Source organism: Etheostoma spectabile, unplaced genomic scaffold, assembly GCF_008692095.1.
Source record: "Etheostoma spectabile isolate EspeVRDwgs_2016 unplaced genomic scaffold, UIUC_Espe_1.0 scaffold394, whole genome shotgun sequence".
NCBI classification, from domain to species: domain Eukaryota; kingdom Metazoa; phylum Chordata; class Actinopteri; order Perciformes; family Percidae; genus Etheostoma; species Etheostoma spectabile.
In genome coordinates, this window is record NW_022605599.1 from 983479 (window position 1) to 1005862 (window position 22384).

At 38.8% G+C, this 22384-nt stretch overlaps 1 protein-coding gene across 1 annotated transcript in view; it reads left to right on the plus strand.

Annotated features, from left to right (window-relative positions):
* plcb3 (phospholipase C, beta 3 (phosphatidylinositol-specific)) overlaps window positions 1–17053 on the plus strand; it is a 75348-nt gene extending 58295 nt beyond the window's left edge. The window contains exons 12-34 of the mRNA XM_032511567.1: window positions 2383–2465; window positions 2719–2803; window positions 4414–4561; window positions 4689–4790; window positions 5224–5297; window positions 5383–5479; window positions 5830–5914; window positions 8253–8377; window positions 8528–8682; window positions 8770–8931; window positions 9020–9119; window positions 9228–9332; window positions 10219–10313; window positions 10412–10553; window positions 11186–11227; window positions 11411–11520; window positions 11660–11769; window positions 11960–12119; window positions 12658–12734; window positions 13013–13102; window positions 13240–13297; window positions 13653–13739; window positions 13828–17053. Of these exons, the coding sequence (XP_032367458.1) occupies window positions 2383–2465; window positions 2719–2803; window positions 4414–4561; window positions 4689–4790; window positions 5224–5297; window positions 5383–5479; window positions 5830–5914; window positions 8253–8377; window positions 8528–8682; window positions 8770–8931; window positions 9020–9119; window positions 9228–9332; window positions 10219–10313; window positions 10412–10553; window positions 11186–11227; window positions 11411–11520; window positions 11660–11769; window positions 11960–12119; window positions 12658–12734; window positions 13013–13102; window positions 13240–13297; window positions 13653–13739; window positions 13828–14139 (2604 nt within the window). The 3' untranslated portion in view covers window positions 14140–17053. The remainder of the gene's footprint in view (window positions 1–2382; window positions 2466–2718; window positions 2804–4413; window positions 4562–4688; window positions 4791–5223; window positions 5298–5382; window positions 5480–5829; window positions 5915–8252; window positions 8378–8527; window positions 8683–8769; window positions 8932–9019; window positions 9120–9227; window positions 9333–10218; window positions 10314–10411; window positions 10554–11185; window positions 11228–11410; window positions 11521–11659; window positions 11770–11959; window positions 12120–12657; window positions 12735–13012; window positions 13103–13239; window positions 13298–13652; window positions 13740–13827) is intronic.
* The last annotated feature ends 5331 nt before the right edge of the window (window positions 17054–22384 follow it).

The window sequence follows — 22384 nt, forward strand, 5'->3', positions numbered from 1 at the left end:
TGGACTTTTTTAATCCTTGTGTTGTCTTCCCGTCAACCATGAAAAAAAAGAAGTTTTTTCAACATAATTATCGCTTTTTCCCACATTTTTGTCACTTTGTCAATGTTGTGGGTGAGTTTTTTGATATTTGTAATGTTGACATTTTCAGCGCTTATTTCAACGGCCCATTTTTTGTGACAATTTTTTAAACTGAAACTGGGTCAGTTTGACCCAAGGACAACATGAGGGTTAAGCAGCCTGATAATAAAGAATTGCAGTAAGCCAGCCTAGAAGTAACAAATCCATGGAGTAGTTTTTCTGCATCCTTTTTAGACAGGATATTCCTGATTTTTGCAATATTACGTAGGTGAAAAAGGCGGTCCTTGAAAAATGCTTAAATATAAGAATTAAACAACATGTCCTGGTCAAAGATAACTCCAAGATTCCTCACATTGGTGCTGGAGGCCAGGGTGGTGCTGGAGGCCAGGGTGATGCCATCCAGAGTAACTGTCTCTCTGGATAATGCGTCACGGAGGTGCTTGGGCCCCTGAACAAAAACTTTAGTTTTATCTGAATTTAACATAAATTATGAATTATAAAATTACAGGTCATCCAGATTTTAACATCCTGATGGTACATTTGAAGTTTAGCTAACTGATTAGTTTCATCCGGCTTGATCGAAAGATACAATTGAGTTTCATCTGCATAACAATGAAAGTTTATGGAGTGTTTCCTGATATTATTGCCTAAATGAAGCATATATAGAGTGAAAAAGATTGGACCGAGCAAAGATCCTTGTGGGACTCCATGACTAACTTTGGCGTGCATGGAGAATTCATCTTTAACATGAACAAACTGAGATCAATCTGATAAATAAGACTTAAACCTGTTTAGAACAGTCCCTTTAATCCCATTTAAATGTTCTAGTCTCTGTAATAGGTCATGATTGTCAATGGTATCAAATGCAGCACTAGGATCTAATCACACCAGTACCGAGGGGAGTTCTTTGTCTGATGCTATTAGGAGGTCCTTAGTAATTTCACAAGTGCTGTCTCTGTGCTATCCTCAAATAAGCTGTTGCTATGCAGAAAGTCACGCAGCTGTTTGGCGACTGCTTTCTCAAGAATCTTAGAGAGAAATGGAAGGTTGGATATAGGTCTATAGTTGGCCAAAACATCTGGATCAAGGTTGGATATAGACATCTTGTATAGAAAGTTTTGTCCAATGGCTTGTAGTTCAGCAGTATAAACTCAAAAGTTATCAAACAGTTGTCCGATAAAAAGGGATTCTGTGGGAACACTATTAAATGTTCAATTTTAAAACCATATACCAGAACAAAATGGAGGGTGTGGTTAAAACGGTGAGTCGGTTTATGAACACTTTGAGAGAAGCCAATATAATCTAATAAAGAGATAAACACAGTACTAAGGCTATCATTCTCATCGTCCACGTGAATATTAAAATCCCCTACAATAAGAACTTTGTCCGTTTTTAAGGACTAAATTTGACAAAAAACTCTGCAAATTCAGATAAGAATTCAGAGTATGGACCAGGTACTCGGTACACTAGAAAAAATAAAACTGGTTCCAGTGATTTCCAACTTGGGTGTGAAAGACTTTCCAAATGAGTTCTAATTTAGTTTAGGTTTAGAGCTAATTAGTAGACTAGAATCAAAGATAGCTGCAACTCCACCTCCTTGGCCTGTGCCTCGAGGAATGTGAGTATTAATATGACTGGGAGGGGGGGATTCATTTAGACTAACATATTCTCCATCACCCAGCCAGGTTTCAGTAAGACAGAATAGATCAATATTAGAATCTGATATTAATTCATTTACTAGTACACCTTTAGAAGAGTGAGATCAGATGTTTAAGACTCCACATATAATTATTCTATTCTTTTGCGCTATTGCACTTGTGGTTTTAATTGTTATGAGTTTTTCATGCACAGCTCCTCTTCTGTTTACCTTTGATTTAAATAATTTTGATGGTCGGGGGGCAGACACCGTCACCATGGGGTTTTGACTAGGTAACTCCTGGAATGGCGGAGCAGAGAAGTGTGTTAGATTGTGACGCTGCATAGGGTTTTTGGGGGGTAACAGCTGAAATAGAAGGGCAGAGTAGTGTGTTAGACTGCACTCTATAATTTATAAAGACAAAACAATTCGAGTAATTCCCCCAAGATCAAGCAGTTAGTGTGACAGTGGCAAGAAAAAAAACTTCCTTTAGGAAGAAACCTAACTGTGTTAACAAGGCAAAGTTCTGCTCAAGCATAAGCTACAAGATGCTCAGCAAGTACTCATGACCTTACAATCTGAGGAAATGTTTATTTTACCATCGTTGTATGAGATTTTATTCAATTAGGCTCCTTTTTAATGGTCTCATTCTTTCTTTCAAACTGTAGGAGGTGATTGAGGCAATAGCAGAGAGTGCTTTCAAGACCTCACCATACCCCCTCATCCTGTCCTTTGAAAACCACGTAGATTCGTGAGTCTTGTCAGCTTCTATGAGTATGTCTATCAGCACATATATTCAGATCATCTAGTTTTCTATGTGTTTTGGGTTGCAGTTAATGCGTTTATTACCAGACATAATGTGAGGCTTTGATTTGCTCTAATGTTGCACTGTTACAATGGCAATTGATGATTGAAGGCATGTTGGAGTTTCAATTTAGGGGCCCTGTCCCATTGTCGCAGCTTATAGTAAACCAGAAACTAACCTGTGTCTCTCCTTTTGTCAGGGCCAAGCAGCAGGCAAAAATGGCCGAGTACTGCAGGACCATCTTTGGAGACGCCCTGCTCATTGAGCCACTGGAGAAATATCCTGTAAGACTGATCTCCAGACATGAACTCAAGAAAGGGTCAAAGACGATGTGTTGCGCATGCGCGCGCGCGCACACACACACACACACACACACACTAAACAGTCATATATTATATATTCTAAGGTCTGTTTTAGTCTAGAATAAGTGCATTTTTTGTTATGCCTTGCTGCTGTTTCTCAAAGAACAAACCCAATACACTTCTATCCATTGACTCCACAGTCATGGTGTTAATCAACTTGCAAACCGTCAAATAGTTTCAAACAGCTTGTGATACGCAGATGAGATCAGCTCATGATCTTGACCATTTATACTAAAAGAAAACTCGTGATGCATCGCTTTTGACCTCATAAACCCCTCTGTATTCACAGCTTTCAGGGAATGCACACAAATCCTGAAATAAATCTCAGACCATAGCATTTGATTTGATCATAAAGTGTGATTATCTTTTTTAAATTTCTACTTGCAGAAGCATGAGTTAAGCATGTTTTTTTATTTTTTATTTTAGTGTTTTCCAGAGAACTCTTAACTGTGTTACAAAGTAAAAGTGGGGTTTGCAGTAAAAGTACACATGCATTAATTACAACATGTTTTACTGGTTAGGAGCTGCATATGCACAAGAAATATATGTGTAATATGTAATATATATATATATATATATATAAGTGTTTATGCAGGTTAAAGCATACAAAGATTGGGCCAGTGTGAAGCACAGCGCAGTGTGTGCCAAGTTCATCACAAGCACAATATTAAATAAATAACACATGTGCAAATAACTAAATAACTTTAGTTATAACACGTTGTGCATGGCACTGTTACTTTTTGATAAAAGATTTCCTAAACAACATAAAAGGTTGTATAAAAAGGATGAGGAGGAAGAGAGATGATTGTGAGGGTGGGTTACTGTACTCATTCTACTGGGATGAGGGATTAGGGTGATCGGTACAAAATGTAAAAATAATTTGGTACCGTAGGTGTTTAAAATTATATATATTTTATGTATATTTGTTATCTTGCTACGCATATATAAATTAATATAATGTTACATACATAAACAAAATATATGATATATGCAGGAACTATTTAGAGCTGAATGAAAAAAATAACTAGCTGTGTACCGCTCCTTTTCGGACATATTGCACATATTGTTTGTAAACCTTTATAGGTATTGTTATTCTTTTTAGTGTTTTGCTACACAGTTATTGTGTTTTTATAATTTATTTTATTGTTATTTTTTTGTTCAAAATAAAAACTAAAGAAATATTAGGGCTGGGTATTGAACTTCCACACTTTGAGGCACAGACCAAATTGACTCCATAATATCAAAAAAACGCCTTGTTATTCAATACCAAAGTCTATTACCTGTGTCAGATAGTTGTGATTTCGTTTTGTTAAATGGATTTTGTAAAATCGGTATTGGCAAATCGCTGCCGTTATAAAAAATTATAACTATTATTATAACCAGCCCTTGTAACAATACATTTGGAAATGTGTTTTGGCTGCCAGTCCACACCTGAATGACACACGACATCGCAAAAAACAATACTTAATCTAGCACTGATACCGGATAAACAAGATTTTATTCTTTACCCAGTGTCTTTCTTGTGTCTTCAGCTAGTCCCCGGTCAGCTCCTCCCCTCACCGCAGGAGTTGATGGGAAAGATTCTCATCAAAAACAAGAAGAAGCACCACCACCAACGACCCTCGAGTAGTGGCAGCATACGTCGCAGAGAGCTGGAGGGGCGCTCGTCACCCAACAATGGTAAGCGCACACGGCTGGCTGCGTCTTTTGCAGTGGCATTCAGGGCCGAGAATGTGACATCATTTTTATGTCCCTCCTGTCATTAGTCATTATTATACAATTATATAGTTTTCTGTTTTCTGTGTAGACTGCCCTTTGACAGACAGTGAGGGAAGCCAGCTCCTATCTAACGTGGAAGAGAAGCTGGCTGAGAGGATGGTCAAAGACTCTGAGCCTCGCAAATCCATTGGTGGGTTGTAGAAGAAGTAATAGATGGATAAATGGATTATGAAATTGGCCATTCAATGACTGGGTTTTGCATAATATAGGTTATGTTTATATTTCATAGTTAATATTTAATCATGATCTACTGCACTGTTCAATCCCTGCAGTGTTCACTTTTGCACTTTTTGCAACATTGCACATTCTACCTTAGTATCTCACCTAGTCATGGTCATTGCATTCCTGTGAGTGATTTTTATTTTTATTCTTATGTATGTGATATTCTTATATATGTCTGATATATGTGTGTATATGTGTCTGTTGTGTTATGGTTGTCTTGCTACTGGATGCCTGAAATTTCCTTCGGGATGAATAAAGTATCTATCTATCTATCTATCTATCTATCTATCTATCTATCTATCTATCTATCTATCTATCTATCTATCTGTTACATTGCTCAGGAGGCGAGGGAGAAAGTGAGGAGGATGAGGAGGATGAAACAGCGACGGAGCTGAAAAAGCCAAACTCCGATGAGGTAAGGCCATCAGGAACAGGGCCAACGGTGTGTTTGGCATGCTGTTGGGCTGATTGATCGATTCATTACTATCTGCCTCCCTCAGGGTACCGCCAGCAGTGAGGTGAACGCCACAGAGGAGATGTCGACTCTCGTCAACTACATTGAACCGGTCAAATTCAAGAGTTTCGAGGTGGCAAACAGTAAGTGCGTGTGTGTGTGTGTGTGTGTGTGTGTGTGTCTGTGTGTGTCTGTGTGTATCTGTCTGTGTGTGCGTGCGCGTGTTAAAGAGACAGGAAAGATGTTGTGACTTAGAGTACAGGAAGGATACAAAGTGAAAGGAAAAGAGTTTGTATGATGGGGTGGACAAGCCCCATTAGTCTTAAGCACCCCATGTAGCGCATTAGGCAGACAGGTCAGTTGTGTGGACTCATTTGTAATTAATGTTCAGTCTTGTCATACAGACCTGCACATTGAAAAAAAATTGACATGGGTACAGAAATTGATTAAGATAGTTCTTTTCCCTTTTTTCCACACTCTTTCTGTCCACCAGAGAGGAGGAAGTTCTTTGAAATGTCGTCCTTGGTGGAAACCAAAGGCATGGACACCCTGAAGAGCTTCCCCAACGAGTTTGTCGAGTATCCCTGGAAGCTTGTTATCAGCTTTGTTTTTTTGAGGGATACGGTTTATGTGTATGTGCATCATTTCTTTGTGTGTTCAAGTGTCTCTTCTGTAGGACTGCAACTATTGATTATTGTCATTGCCCACTAATCTGTTGATTATTTTCTCGATTAATCAATTAGCTGTTTGGTCCATACCACATCAGAAAATGGAGAGAAATGTTGAATCGGTGTTTCCCAAAGCCCAAAATGTCATCTTGAAGTGTCTAGTTTTGTCCTCAACTCAAAGATATACAGTTTACCATTAGAGTAGTAAATAAACTAGAAAATACGCACATTTAAAAAGCTGGAATCTGAGCATTTTCACTTTTTCTTGATAATAAACGATTAATTGATTATCCAAATATTTGGCGATTAATTTAACAATTGACAACTAATCGATACTAAGTCAATTTTAACAATTAATTCAATCATTCTTTGCACATCCACTCGTTTGTGATGTGACTCTATCAGTATGCAAATTACTTGGCGAGGAGAAGTCTTTCACGCCTATTAAGGCTTTAACGACATGGGAAATAAAACCGAAATTGTGACACTCAGCTTCACGAACCTGTGTCGCAGAGTGAGAAGGCAGAATTGCGACCCTCCCCTCCCCCCTCCAACTCCCAGAGTTGTCCTTCTCGTCCAGATCCAATGCTACGACATCTTTAAATTAATAATATTATTAGTCCTTTTGGTGCCTTATTCTTGTGTTGATTTAAATTTAGTTAACTGTAAAGTTAAACTGACGGCTAAAAGCAAAAGGGGGGCGCCGGTAATGCTAATGGAGGTGTAACGGTACGGATGGCCGATGTTCTGACTCGGGTGTCTGGGTTTGTTTCCCAACAGTTCAGTAAACTGCGGTTAGCATCCTTAGCACCGGAGTTAAGTGCTGACCAGGCTGGCTGCAATGATAGTGGATGGTTGCTAGCTGGCTGTGGGCTGACTGTGGTTGTGTCCCCAGGGCTGTAATGATAGTGGATGGCTGCTAGCTGGCTGTTGTCAGCTCTCATCCCGACTGAAGCCTCGCAGCGCCGGGAGACTGAAGCAGAAGAAAGGGGTGGGCTAGCTAGCTAAAGTACCATTAGATTAGTTGTCTATCCATACAGTTAAGTTTCATGATGAATTTGTGGGTTAGCCCAAAGTTGTTAACCGTGGTCAAAACAATCATACTAAAAATAAATGAGCGTGTTGGACGGTGTCGTACTCTTATATTACCAACCAAGAATTGGATAACGTTATAGACCTAGCATTAGCATTAGCTACTTGTCAACCAGAACCTTTACTGTAGGCACCAAAGCACTGTTTCTCTTCGGCCTCCCTACAGGTTGGAAGAGGAATTGTCCATTACTGTTAACATTATTCTTATGTCTCATTCCAATGAGTTAATGAACCACTGAAACGATTTTGGAGAGATTGTTGTAAGGTAATCTTTGGTGTTGGATCGATCGACATTGAAATCAATCAATATCAATAAATAATTCAATTCAATTCAATTCAATTTTATTTATATAGCCCCAAATCACAAAACCATTATCTCCCAGGTCTTTTCATAAAAGAGCAGGTCTAGAACATACTCTTTGATGTTATTTACAGAAACCCAACAAAATAAAGTGTCTGTTGTGTTACTGTGTTGCAAAGTGGGATGTAATCAATGACAAAACAATGCCATGTGGCAAAATTCTTTTTTTTAATGTTTACTGATAACTCCAATAAAAAGGCAAGGCAAGGCAGCTTTATTTGTAGAGCACATTTCAGCAACAGGGCAATTCAAAGTCCTTTACACAAAAACAGTTAAAAAACAGTTAATAAATAAAAACAGATAAAACACAGAAAAAACAGTTAAAAATAAACGTTTAAGAAACATTAAAGAAAAGAACATTTGTCAAAGAAAGGCAACATCAAAAAGAAAGGTCTTCAGCCTTGATTTAAAAGAACTGAGAGTAGCAGCGGACCTGCAGGTGTAACCTGCCAGTGTAAAGACTTCAGAACTGAAGTGATGTGATCCAGTCTCTTGGTCTTAGTGAGGACTGGAGGGATGTGATCCAGTCTCTTGGTCTTAGTGAGGACTGGAGGGATGTGATCCAGTCTCTTGGTCTTAGTGAGGACTGGAGGGATGTGATCCAGTCTCTTGGTCTTAGTGAGGACCCGAGCAGCAGCCTTCTGAATCAGCTGTAGCTGTCTGATTGATAATCTAATCTAATCTTGTCTTTAAAACAAGTACAAAGTATAACGGTTTGCTTTTTATCTGCTACAGTGTACAACATGTAACAAATGCCACATATACAGTGTTTGGTTCTTAACAGCAGTCCTCCAGGTACAATAAGAATCAGCTGAGCCGAATCTACCCTAAAGGAACAAGGGTGGACAGCTCCAACTACATGCCTCAGCTCTTCTGGAATGTCGGCTGCCAGATGGTGGCGCTTAACTTCCAGACCCTTGGTGAGTCCGGTTATTTCAGCCTCAACAACAGGGGCATGTAAGCTAGGCCTGTAATGTTTGTGTCCTCTCAGTCTTTATCCCTTTATCTTTCTCTCAAACCATCCCTCTTCCCCCTCTTTCCTTTTTCATCTCTCCATTCCTCTCTACCAGACCTCCCTATGCAGCTGAACATGGGGGTGTTTGAGTACAACGGCCACAGCGGTTACTTGCTGAAACCTGAGTTCATGAGAAGGACAGACAAACACTTTGACCCTTTCACAGAAAACATAGTGGACGGGATAGTTGCCAATACTGTAAAAATTAAGGCAAGGATAAAACATGTCATCGTTTGGATATAAAATCTCATTTGTAAGTGTTGTTCTCACAAACATGTTTTATTGAACCTCCAACAGGTGATCTCAGGCCAGTTTCTGTCAGATAAAAAGGTTGGCGTATACGTGGAAGTGGACATGTTTGGACTTCCTGCTGATACAAAGAGAAAGTACAGAACCAAAACATCCAATGGGAACTCACTGGACCCCGTGTGGGATGATGAAATGTTTGTGTTTAATAAGGTGCGCATCCCAAGAGTCCGATGTATTTCACATTGTCTGTCCTTTGTTCACTCTGAAACACGCCCTAAATGTCTCGCTCTCTCTCCAGGTGGTCCTCCCAACACTGGCCTCTCTGAGGATAGCTGTGTTTGAAGAAAACGGAAAGTTCATTGGACACCGGATCCTTCCTGTGTCCGCTGTGAGACCTGGTCAGTTCAAAAAAATGTCATACTGTAGCTGTACCATTTAATGTCCAGCCCTAATGGACAGTAGTCAATTAGGTATTTGATTCTCTTTTCCTTCTTCTTTGCTTCTAGGCTACCACTACATCAACCTGAAGAATGAGCTGAACCAGCCCCTCTTCCTGCCCTCGCTGCTGGTTTACACTGAAGCTCAGGACTACATCCCTAATGAACACCAGGGTAAGAACACCATATAAACAGCAGCACTTTGCAGCTGTGCATCACACAACACACTTGACTCGGCAATAAATTTGACAAGAAATACCGTATCTTCTAGCTATCTATTTTAGCTGTTTATCCATTTCCTCTCTTAACTATTTGAACAATTTCTGCATTAGTTTTAGCTAACTATGTTGAATTCTCTGCACGTTTGCTTACTACTTTTCAAGCAATTTTATTGGCAACATGTAGCTTTAAAGGTCAAATATTGTAAAAACTAAGATTTCTATGTTATTCATTATGAAGCAGGTTGGGGGGTACAAATAAGAAGTGTTAAAACTACCTATTTTAGACAGAGAGTGAAAATAGGTATATTTAAAACAGACAATATGAGAAAAATAATTTATGTTTCAACATTAAAGTATGTAAGCATGTTCTGGTATAAAACCAAAATACAAGTAGGAACCTGAAAATTAGCATGACATGGGACCTTTAAAGGAAAAGCTCCTTGGTTTCTTGTCGAGAGTTAGATGAGAAGATTGATACCAATCGCAGATGTCTGTACAGTAAATATGAAGCTAGAGCCGGCAGACGTTAGCTTATTTTAGCATAAAGTCTGGAAATGGCAAACAGCTATACTGACCCGGTAAATCCCGGAACCATATTAATCAAATGGCCTTGGTCTCAGCTATGTAAAAGAAAAACCTTCAGAGACCTGAGGAGTCCCACACGGCAATATTAAAGTTATTGAAGTACTTGATTTGAAAACTTGTGTCTTGACTTGGACTTACCATAAAAGACTTTAACTTTGCCACTGGTCTAGAATATCTGAACCTATGGTTATATACGACATTAAAGCACTTTTTGTCTCATTTGTTTTTGTGCTTGTGTTTATGTGCATTCTCAGAGTACGCAGAGGCTCTGACCAACCCCATAAAGCACATCAGTCAGTTGCACAAGAGAGAGACACAACTGGCTGTTCTCTTAGAGGACAACAGTGAGGTAAGACACATCTGTGCTTCAAACAATAATTGGTAACTAAAAAGAATTTATGGTCATTCTTCAAATCAATATTACATTTTCTCGTTGCTATTGTCCAGCATGTCCACAACCAGCCGAAAGAGAGAGAGACAAAGGGAGAGTGTGAAGTCATTCCAGGAAGTCGACTCTCCTCCCCCTTCCACACGCTCCCCCCCTGTTCATTGGATGAAACCCCTGTCATCATAAAATTACCTGCACCGGGTAGAGACATCTACAAATCACACATACACAGCCACAAATGTCTCAATGTATACATGACACACATGCCAATACACATGCTTGTCATGTATCTGTACTTCTGAAAGGGTGTTATACAGTACATTAGATTTGTATCACTTCCAATTATCAATACTGTAAATTTATTGCCGTGAATGGCATTTTACTGTCCGTTTTGAAAATGATTGTCGGTGTAATCCACTGTAACATTATCAGTCCATCTTAGCTGTGTCAGGTCTACTGCTCCTGTATAAAGGTGGTTGGTTGCAAATGTTGGTTTGCAAGGTGTATTCTATGGTAATGGTAGTTAATGTAATATCTCCCTGTATATGTCTTCACTTCACAAATATACATTTTAATCTATTGAAGATCTTTTCACTTGTCTTTAGGAAACTTCAACAAGTGAAACAATATATTTTTTACTGTGTTGTGGAAAATCATCAAATGTCAACTTTTTAGGAAATCCAAAGGGTTATTTTACTTCTTCCATTTAGGAAAAAACATTGTTCTTTGTTCATTACATTAGACACATTTGTTGTGTCTGGGTCATATCATCCATTTCACACATACTGTCTGTGTGCTTCTCCTTGTGTCTGTGTGTGTGTGTGTGTGTGTAGCACAAAGTCAGAAGGAAGACCTCATAAGCACTGTTCTGGCAGGTAAGGCCATTCCAGCACATTAATTTCCATACAGAAACTAGTGAAATCATTTGTGTGTCACATAGAGCTGCATGCAGAAAACATGGCAGTTCTTTTTGGTTGGAAAAGCAAGGATTGGTTAGTTTTCATTAATATTTACACTGAATCACACGGTGATTGCCCATACTTCTGTCTGTTTCTCAGATGTCCAGGCTCAGTCTATAGAGGAGTTGAAGCAGCAGAAGAGCTATTCAAAGCTATTGAAGAACCAGAGCAAAGATCTCAAAGAGATGCGAAAGAAACACCTCAAGAAGGTACACACAGATGACAGATGCATAACAGAATGGAACCAGCTCTTCAAAGAAACTTTATTTGAAAGTTCCACTATGTACACCACCTACTTTTGCTTGTGTGCTGCACATCAAATCGTTTTTATCTTGTGTGCATTTGTAGGTGTGGAATCTGAGTAAAGAGCAGAAGAGTCGGACTAGCAAGCTTCAATCTGACACCCAGAGGAGACGCAGTCAGATGGAAAAACACCTTAAATCTAGCATCAAGAAAAAGTGAGAATGGAAGGGTGGTTTTGTGGGCTGTATGATGGAAGAACCGTGGAGAAAATATCAAGAAGTACCAGTAAAGAAGGGAGGGAAGGAGGAAAGGATATGTTGAAATATGTGGATAGATTGATGGTGTTAAAATGGATGGATGGATATAAACTTTCTGACTAAACGTGACTTAATTGTGTTTGTTCAGCGAGCCCAATGAGCCGGTGCAGCGTGAACTGTCAAAGTTGGAGCAGGAGCTTGAGAAGCAGACGGTCCAGCTGAGGGAATGGCAGATGCAAGAACTGCTAAAGCTCCGACAGGAGCTTCACTTACTGGAGAGAGAGAAACAACAAACACACCTGCAGGAGGTAGCGACACGCACGCACGCACACACACACGCAAACACACACACCTCTATGTATTAAAGGTATCAGAGCACTCTTATTCACTTGCAAAGACCCAATCACAATGTTTGTTTTGATAACTTCCAGGTAGAAAATCCCTGCGTCCTGTACATACAGTTTAACCGCGCTGAGTAAAATGGGATATACCCCCATCTCCTTCAATGAAAATGGAAGTTTGATGCTTTCATAAGTCAACACTTTCACTAACATTAGGTTGGAGACTTAACTTACCTGTTGGGCCAAAGATTGCTAGTTTTGGGTGGTGTCATTTTCTTCAGTCAGTTGTCTATGCGGAATTAATTGTTTGTGTTAGAATGACTTCATTTTGATTCGGTCTATACTCAATGTGACAAACTTGGAATTATAAATTACAGATATATACTGTACACACGCTCACACACAGAGTTCATCATCAGCTGACCTCTGAGGCACTTTGTGGCCCTTCCGTACACCTGCACAGTGATACGCTGACAGGTCGTCATCTGCGGCTGTGTGTTTTCAGGCCTTCCTGAAGTTAAAGGAGACGGCCATTGAATGCCAAGCAGCTCAGCTGAAGAAGCTGAAGGAGACATGTGAGAAGTAAGTGCAGGGACAGGACCCAGAAGTCACTGCCAGTGTGATTTTCTGCTTTTAGTTATTATGGTATATTATGTCTTAGTGTTATTAGTAGTGTATTGATTTTAAAAGTGGCCTTTTTCCCTTTTTTACAATATGTGACTTTGATTCCCGGATGTTGGACTTACTACAAGTGTCTAGATTTTTTTATAACATAAAAAAAAAAATGTAAAAGTTTTCCTTACGAAAATAGCAATTTGTCTTTGTCCGGATGTAATGCTGAGACGTAATTGTGTTCGCAGGGAGAAGAAAGAGCTCCAGAGGATCCTGAACAGGAAGCGACTAAACAGCATCAGCGAAGCTAAGTCCCGTGACAAAGACAAGGCTGAAACGTAATGAGCTTTTGAGACGTTTATTGGATATTTAGGCCTTTGGGATGTTTTTCTGATTCATACACCTTTTGTCTTTCATCCTTTTTTTCTTTTGTTTTCCTCACTCTTTGTCTTCATCTTCTTATCTCCCTCTATAGGGAACTGATTGAGATCAACAGGAAACATATTCAAGATTCTGTTGCCTTAATACGCGGGGTAAGTACCCAGACTTGTAACCAACAGCCCTTATGGATGGCTGTTTATGTACTTTATATTACATTTTCCTGACATTGTCATCAACTTTACTCCTCTCTTTTCACATATTATTTTCTTTTCCCTTCCTCACAAATTTTTCCCTAAATGTTTTTGCTATCTTTCATCCCTCTATTTTTGTTTATGGTTTCTTGTATAATCCCTCTTGTATGCTGTTATGCATCACGTATCTCTCTTGTATATGTATTTATACTTCCTCCGCGTTCATCTTTTTTCCCTACCTAAAACCCCTCAAATCTTCCTCCCATTGTCTCTTGTCTTCCTTCCTACCATCCTTCCTCAATCTGTCTCCCTCCAGCTGGAGCAGGCTCAGACCAGGAGACAGGACGAGCTGATGCTGAAGCACCGGGAAGTGCTGCAACACATAGATGATGAACTTCCACAGGTGAGCAAAAAAACACAGAGCCTTGCACATACTGTACTTTGACGTGCTTGAATATATTTTTTATACTTTCCTGGTGTTTCTTATGCAGCTCCAGTCTCAGTTGGAGAAGGAACTAAATCAGGAGTATCAGGGACTACAGCAGGAAATCTGCCAGCACCTTCAGTTGGAGCTCCAGAACAAAGGTCTCCGAAAAGACGCCCTGTTCTCGCACTTGTCCAACAGCAGCCCGAGCCCCAGCTCCAGCTCGGGTCGGCCCTCCAACTGCTCAACACCCTCTTACCCGTCAACACCCAATCAGAGCCCCCTGAACAGGAGCATGGACAATAGCACTGCGTCATTGGCCGATTCCACTTCCTCGTCCACCACTCCCGTCCTGTCGGAGGCGGAGATGTCATTATAATAATACATACAAACGGAAATACATACATTTAACTTGGGTCTATAATGATTACAATGTGGGATGGTAACGATTTTAATTATGTACTAATTCTTTCCTTTTTTGTCTACAGACCTAAATTAATTAATTACGTTTATTTGCTGTTTTTGTCATATGTCCATCATGCCTATTGTTGAAGATTTAACCAAACATTCATCCTTTTTTTTTTAATTTTTATTTTTTTTACATTTTCTTGTCTTTGTTTTGATTTTAATGTTGTATCCCTTGATGCCTTTTTCTTAGCATCATTTCCATTTTTGTTTGGTCAGTAAGCTCTGCTGTGTTTTTTTTTTTGCTATAGCATTCTGTTTGTACAAGCTTTAATCTTTTTATTGAGACTTTTGAAAGCTTTAAATCATGTAGCTTGAGGAGTAGCTTTTTGAAAACGGCTGCCTTTATTCAGGAAAACGTAACATATACAGCTGGCCCAAGTGATTTTTTTGATATTTTGTTTGTAGCAAGTTTAAACCAACTGGATTGCTTCATAATTGCCTCATGTACTACAAATCTGAGGAACTATTTAAAAGGCAGCCTATGGAAATGTTGGAGTGCTACAACTAAATGTCAAAACCACACATCCTTTCCACTTTTGCAAGAAAATATATTCAAAGTTCAAGTATTTTCCAGAACTGGGTATTAATAGGGAATATGAGGGAACAGAAGGCAGACTTTTTCAGAGAATTAAAAATGCTAAAGTTTTAGCTGTAATGGCAGTGGCTGACCAGAAAATGGTGCTGCAGCCTTAGCTGTTTATTTTAAACTAGAGGTTTGAGCCTCCTATTTAGCTAGCCTGATTATACAAGTATTATAGATTTATGTCATGGGGACTTGCATTTTGTCCCTGAAAAGAGGGCAAGCCCCCACAATGTGACTGTGTAAACAGAGTAATATTCCCACAACATAAGTAATACATACACACACACACACACACACACACACACACACACACACACACACACACACACGTATCCCCAATGTCTATCACAGATAACTTTCAGCTTAGAATGAGAGTAGTAGTAGTTTAAATACTCATTCCATCCAATCTACCCTACCCAAACTTTAGGAAGGAAACCCTATCATTTTATAAACATTGCAGATTACTAAACCTCTAGAAGGGTATTTTTGTGTAAGGCCAAACATTAATCTCTTGGTGCGACATCTGCTCTTTCCAATTAAATGGAAAGTGTGTGTGTGTGTGTGTGTGTGTGTGTGTGTGTGTGTGTTTGTGTGTGTGTCCATCCATCCATGTTTATTAGTGGAGTAAGCTTTCCAGTTTTGCAGCATAGAGAAGACTCCATGCTTAAATAGCAACGCCACTTTAGGAGAAGGTCTTCAGATGATGACTTAATGTAAAATGCCATGCTAATTTGTAGTCTGAATCACCAAATGAGGCAAATACATTAAGGTATTAATTTTACATTCTAATTACAACTCTGTAGATTAGGTACATTTAACAAATTAATATTGATTTAGTGTAAGATAATGTGGTACGACGTCCTGTCACAGCTCAGGTGACGGCCTGATGCTTTAATTTCACTGAAACCTCCAAATTCAAAGAGTTGCTTCTTATTGCCATTAGAGACTGAAATGTCACAATAAAAAACAGGAGTTAAATTTGCTTGTTTAAATTTTATTTTAGGGTGAATATGGCCGTAATACATCCCACACAGTTCCCTCAGTTTGATAGATACTCCAATTAAGCCAAATATTGAATGTGGGATTGTAGTGCACAAATGGAACGTTAAATTAAAATTCTGTATTTTTCTGTTTGTTTTCATCCATTACTTGATACCTTTTTTTCAGTTTGACAGCACAATGTTTTTTTCTTTCATGTCTTGTCTTGAGGGGTACATGATGGTACTGTGTATATGTTTTCTGTGCATATGTTTATTTTTATGTGGATTTTACTACTGACCACAAGTGCTGAGGAGGGATGGATTTCAGGAGAGGTCAAGGAAGGTTGAGGGAAGAAACACATTCATTTAAATTTTTTCTCACAGAAGGCTTGTTTGTAGATGACATTCCTGTCTTGTCCTCTTCCACCTCCCTCCTCCACTGAGCACTGGCTGCCTGTCTGTCTGATTATCCCCCTCACATAAACGTCTTTGTAAACTATCATCTATTTAAATGGAATTTTAACAACTTTTTCTTTTGTGGTTATTTAAGTCATTTATTGTGTAAAAGTTTTTCATAAGCCCCCATTAGAGCTTCATTATGTGAATCTTTTCATCATCATGGAGATCAGCTTTTTCAGGATGGACACCATAAAGAAAGCGACTTGAAGTCAATAACAGTTATGAAATTGTTGGTTTAACTTAATAGGTTATCAGTAGGACAGCAGCAACAACACACACCTGCTGGGGTCAGCACTTTCTTTAAATGATTACGCTGACCTTTTTGATCTCTGATCATTTAACAGCTGAAGAATGCCAGCCTGTTCACCTCTGGCTTGCCGACACTCAGTGTGCCACACTGCATCCGAGATGTAAATGATTTTCTCATCTCAGTTTGGATACCAGTGTATTTGGCAGTGGAGGTGAAACAGACACAACTCTTCTCAGATCAAAAGGTTTATTATATTTGCTAAAGAAAAGTCTATACATTCCTTTCTGCTTTTCGGGTTGTGGTAGTCCATGGCCAAGTATTCAAAGTGACCTTTGTAAAATAACCCCTGAGACTCGTTTCATGTGAAAAGGCACTTTTACCGTTTAGTTTAATGAGTTTTAGCAGCTGCTGGCTAAAGAGCCGTTGTGCACATTTTGACAAATACACAAGTATTTATTTATTTTTGGTACTTTTCCCATAGATGGTGATGTGTACGAAAAATGTTTGAGTAAAATTATCTCTACTATACATTATGCAAAATACAAAAAAAAAACACAAGAAAAATACCACAAACTAAGTTATTTGACCTGTAGACTACTATAAAAATACATGTTGTTGGTCCTAGATAGCAGCCAGTGGCTTTGCATTTAGATGTACAGTGTCTTTGTAGATCAGGAAATAAAAGATAAAAGATACCACTGCTGGCTTAATTTACATTAACTGTATGGACAATAGGTACTTAGGTCCCTTAAAACATAATTTTGAGTTAAGATATTTGGATAAACCTGTTGAATCTGGATTTTCATGGACTTCCAGTGTAAACCATACTTAGATTTGGCCTGTGCTGCTTTGGCACAAAGAGAGACAGAGAGAGAGAGAGGTCAGTATATTAGCGCCGTTAGCTTGTTTCCTTAACACCAGAACGGAGCCTGGGGGTTGTATCTTGTCAGCCGTAACCTTTAACCACTATTATTTCTGTCCTGTTTATGTTGAAAACACTCATTTAAACAGACATGCACAATTAGACACATTAGACACTATGCTTGCTTTAGCATCACACACACAAACACTCCTTGACTTTACTCTTCTTAGACATGTGGTGTGACTAGTCTCCCTCTGGCCCACTCTGAGGCTGTCATGTCATCTCTCCCTCTCTTCCTCTTCCTTTTTCTACTCCACTGTTCCATTTCCTTCTCTTCAGTTTTACTCCAAAATTACACCATCTTTCACTTTTGCACTACTTAAATTAATTAAAGCAGCCGTGTACACTTTAATTAGTGAAGAAAGCATGCGATTTACATTAGAAAAGATATGTAGAGAGTTTTGTTGACCCTGTATATGTGTATGTGATTGTGTCATATAAGGGAATACTATACAATGATCCATATGTAATATTTGATTCGCAATTAATATAAAGTAAATGAGTGAACATTCATTAATAAACTTAAAACTTCATGTTACAGAGCTGAACCTCGGCTGTTTTTGTATGTTTGTGTGTGTGTGTGTGACTGTTCCAGTACATGTTTTTTAACTTTAATTATACTTACAATGGAGGATGGGGGATTGTTGTCAATGTCCCTGGTGGAAGTTGCAACTCCACGGTGGCAAAGCCCCAGGGATTGATGAGATCCGTCCAGAAAAGGTTAGAGGGTTAGGGTTAGGAAGAAATGGAAGTGACATGTACCACGGGATCCGTGGATTTACCTTGCACTTAATGCACAAATCAGAACACGTCCACACAACCAAGCAACCCCGCTCTTCCACACACAAGAAACCCTAACTATAATTTGCTTTTAATCATTAAACCAAAAAGGTTTTTGCTATTCTTGTAACAAATACTCACTTGATATGACTATGGGCCCAGACGATTTTTAGGTTTGACTTCTGGAGCAGAGAGATACTCAGACAATGCCGGCTTTTTATATAAAGAAATGGTAAATGGATCCACATAAAACAGGTAACTTGCACAGGACAAAAGCTTGAATACCAAAATTTACAATTTTGGCAAATAAAGATCCTACAATCTTATTTTTCTAGTTCTAATTATTTTGGTGCACCTTTCTAACCTGTGTCATACTACAAATCAGGTTTACAGTTTGATGTTCAAGTTAAAAAAATAAATAAAAAATAGAAAACACAAAAATGTATTGAAATCACAATCATACACCCCTGTATAACCTAATACAGAACAGTCAGTACATAATTGAGCTGGTAAGACCGGTGTATGTTTCAGTCCAGGTGTACAGAAATGAACTTGTGCAAAAGCTGTCTTACCGCACCAGCGGATGCTGGGTACATGGGCAGACTCAAAAATCCAAATTCCTGGGGGGAAGGCTTGCCATCAATCCTGGGTGAAACAACTTCACCAGAAAAGACACAAAACACACACAAAAACACCTGACCTGTCAAAAGACAGAGTCAGAGAAATATAAGTATCAATTGTGTCAAACTATTAAGTTCAATTTGTTATTTACCATAATTGGTAAACAACAGCATTACAATAAACAATGTTAAACTATCTGCTTAACAATATATACACATTTACATTTTCAAAGGAAATACACAATATACAGAAGTGTTGTGTTAATAGCAAACTAGAATCCCATTTATTCAATATTCTCACTGATTCCGTGTAGCAGCCTGGATACACCCTAAATGGCGGTACCCATCACAATCACGCGATCTCCACAACTAGTAAAAATAAACTTACTAACCAAGTGCACTCTTTCACGGAAGAAATATAGCGAACAACCCTTGATAATGTAATTTAATTTGCAATGTAAGTGTTTTACCTTACTTGTCGAACTAGTTGAAGAAAGATAATCTCCTGGCGCGATTTTAATTCAGGTTCAATAACGAGGCAGTCAAGTTCCACTGAGGCCTCGCGGATGCAAAGACTAAAGAACCGTTAACTATGTCCACGAGATCTACCACTAATATACTTTACTTCTCTTTTGACAATAAAAACGGCAGGATTTCTCCGTAACCTTCTGTTATCTATCGTCACAATAGTCTCTCTCCCACAGCTCTTTTCAGCTTAGACAGGTAGGCTGTGCTAGTATTTCTAGCTGCACTTGATTGGGCTTAAGGTACTCAGTTTGCTCACTGTGATTGGACACTTACTCAAACCCACATACCTACATGCATTTTCTAGCAACTTGTCTATATGCATGCATTTAGAGATTTAATTCAACCATTATAATAATAATAATAATAATAATAATAATAATAATAAATATATATGTATATATTTTAATTCCATTAGCCCACAGTCATGTGGGTTACACTCTGTTTTCCTACACTGTAAAACCAGGTAAAACAGGCCATCCTAATAAAATAAGTAATTAAAAATAACTTAATAAAAAATGTAAATAAATTTTAGTTGTCTTCTATCCTTCCATAGTTCTGTAGTTCTCTTCTATCCTACTATACTTCTCTAGTTCTCTAGTTTTCTTCTATTATTCTATTGTTTTGGTCTGTGGATAACTGACATTAACGCTGCACATGAGACACACATTGTTATTTTAACTACATCTTTGGGAAATATTTAACTTTAACAACTTTACATTTTCAATGTTTGAAATAAATAATACTTTGCAACATAGTGTGTGGCTGAAAAAATAACAAAACTTATGTTGGATATAATGAAACACATTTCTATAAAATCTCAAGTTGTTAGGTAATTTAATGTAAGTATTATTGAAAACCCTTTTGAATGTTTAACAGTATAAATACCATTACTAATTATTATGGTTACTAATTATTATGAATAAATATATTCACGTATTATTAAAAAGACACAGGTAAGTAAAGGTTAGAAGTTGTGTTAAAATGAACTCATACCCAATGTAATTAATATAACACATTTCTAAACAGCATTTTTAAAACAAATTTTCTTCACATGCTGTAAATCGCCCCGCCCTTCTGGGCCGCCGTAGATCTTCTTTATATAGCCCCGCCCCTCCCTGCCCCTGTAACTTCAGAGCCGCGGAGTCAGTAGACGAAACAGACGTGCTGCAGAGCAGAAGATTCTCCCTCCCTAAATTACCGTTTTTTCGGACCAAAATGAGCCGCCGCCCGCTGGAACTGTGGAGATACTAACGGAGATATTTCGGTGGAAGTCTGGAGACAGAAACGGAGACGTTTCGGTGAGTTTTGTGTGTTTGTGGCGACTTCAGAGAAACTTCAAAGAAAATGTGTTTTCACCGCCGAGTGAACGCGGACATTTCAATGGGCAGATTAACTGTTTAAGTTACCGTAGAGTTACTATAGAAAAAGGAGAAAACGCTTTCTCCCTGTTAAATGTCTTTACAAATACTTTATTTGGCCTTTTTATGAATAATTTAGACTTTATTTTTTAATTTTGCATGGCCTATTCTGATTGGCTGTTGCTTTTTTAAATTAAATTATGCAGGTGACGTATTCCCCTCCCCCCCTCCTCATAGCCGTTAGTACCAGTAGAGCCGTTAAAGTTTTTTTAAATATAAAGTAGCCTAAATTGTCCTTAGGTGTGTGTGTCTGTCTAAGTGTGTGTGTGTGTGTGTTAGTTAGTGTATGCTATGTGTCTCTCTGTGTGTGTCTGTCGGTGACTGACTGTGTGTGTGTGTGTGTCTGTCTGTCTGTCTGTCTGTCTAAGTGTGTGTGTTGGTGTATGCTGTGTGTCGGGTGGGTGCTGGGCGTGCGTTATGTCGGTGTTGACTCTGTGGTGTGTGGAGGTGGTTGGTGTGTGTGTGTGTGTGTCTGTCGGTGACTGTGTGTGTCTGTCTGTCAGTGACTGTTTGTGTGTGTGTGTCTGTCTGTCGGTGACTTTATTAGGCCTTTTTTATGAATAATTTAAACTTTATTTTTTAAATTTAGCATGGCCTATTCTGATTGGCTGTTGCTTTTTTTAAAACATAATGTTTCAAGGTGCTTCCGGGCTTATATATCTTTTAAATCTAATGATGCTGGTGACGTATCCCCCCTCCCTCCCCCTCCTCATAGCCGTTAGTACCAGTAGAGCCGTTAAAGTCTCCCCCCAAACCTGAACCGTCCTCCGATTCTATGCTCCATCGCTACCGGTAGGTCTACCTGCTGTGTGTTTAACTGGAACTTCCCCCTGTTAAAACGGCCCTTGCAGTTCTTATAACTTAAAATTAAAAAAAATATATAAAGTAGCCTAAATTGTCCTTAGTTGTGTGTGTGTGTGTGTGTGTGTGTGTCTTTTGGATGACAGTGTGTGTCTCTTGGCGACTTTGTGTGTGTGTGTTTGTCTGTCATTGACTGTGTGTGTGTCTGTCATTCGTTGACTGTGTGTGTGTCGTGTTTGGGATGTGTGTGTGTGTGTGGTGTGTGGTGGGTGTGGTGGTGTGTGTGTGTCTGTCGGTAACTCTGGTGTGTGGGGTCGGTGACGTGTGTGTGTGTGTCTGTCGGTGACTGTGTTTGGATGTGTGTGTGTCGGTGGTGGTATGTGTTTCTCTGTGGGTGTGTGTGTGTGTGTGTGTCAGTGTATGTATCTCTCTGTGTGAGTCTGTCGGTGACTGTGTCTCTCTGTGTGTGTCTGTTTGTGTAGTGACTGTGCGTGTGTGTGTTTGTGTGTGTTTTTTCGTGTTAGTGTCTCTAAATAGAAGGTAATAAACTGATATATAATCTTTTGTTTACTAAAATAACAGTTTATATCTGATCTCTCTCTATATATATATATATAAGTCAGATAGATAGATAGAGATAGATAGATAGATAGATATAGATCGATCACAGCGGCTAACTCAGAAAACAGCCAATCAAAGAGAATAAAAATGACTCTTACTTTGTAGATTACCTGAAATTCCAACCAGGAGAGACATGATTAGATATGGTTCATTGAAAAACAAGCAATGAGCGCAGCATCAGAGAGAGATTTCTA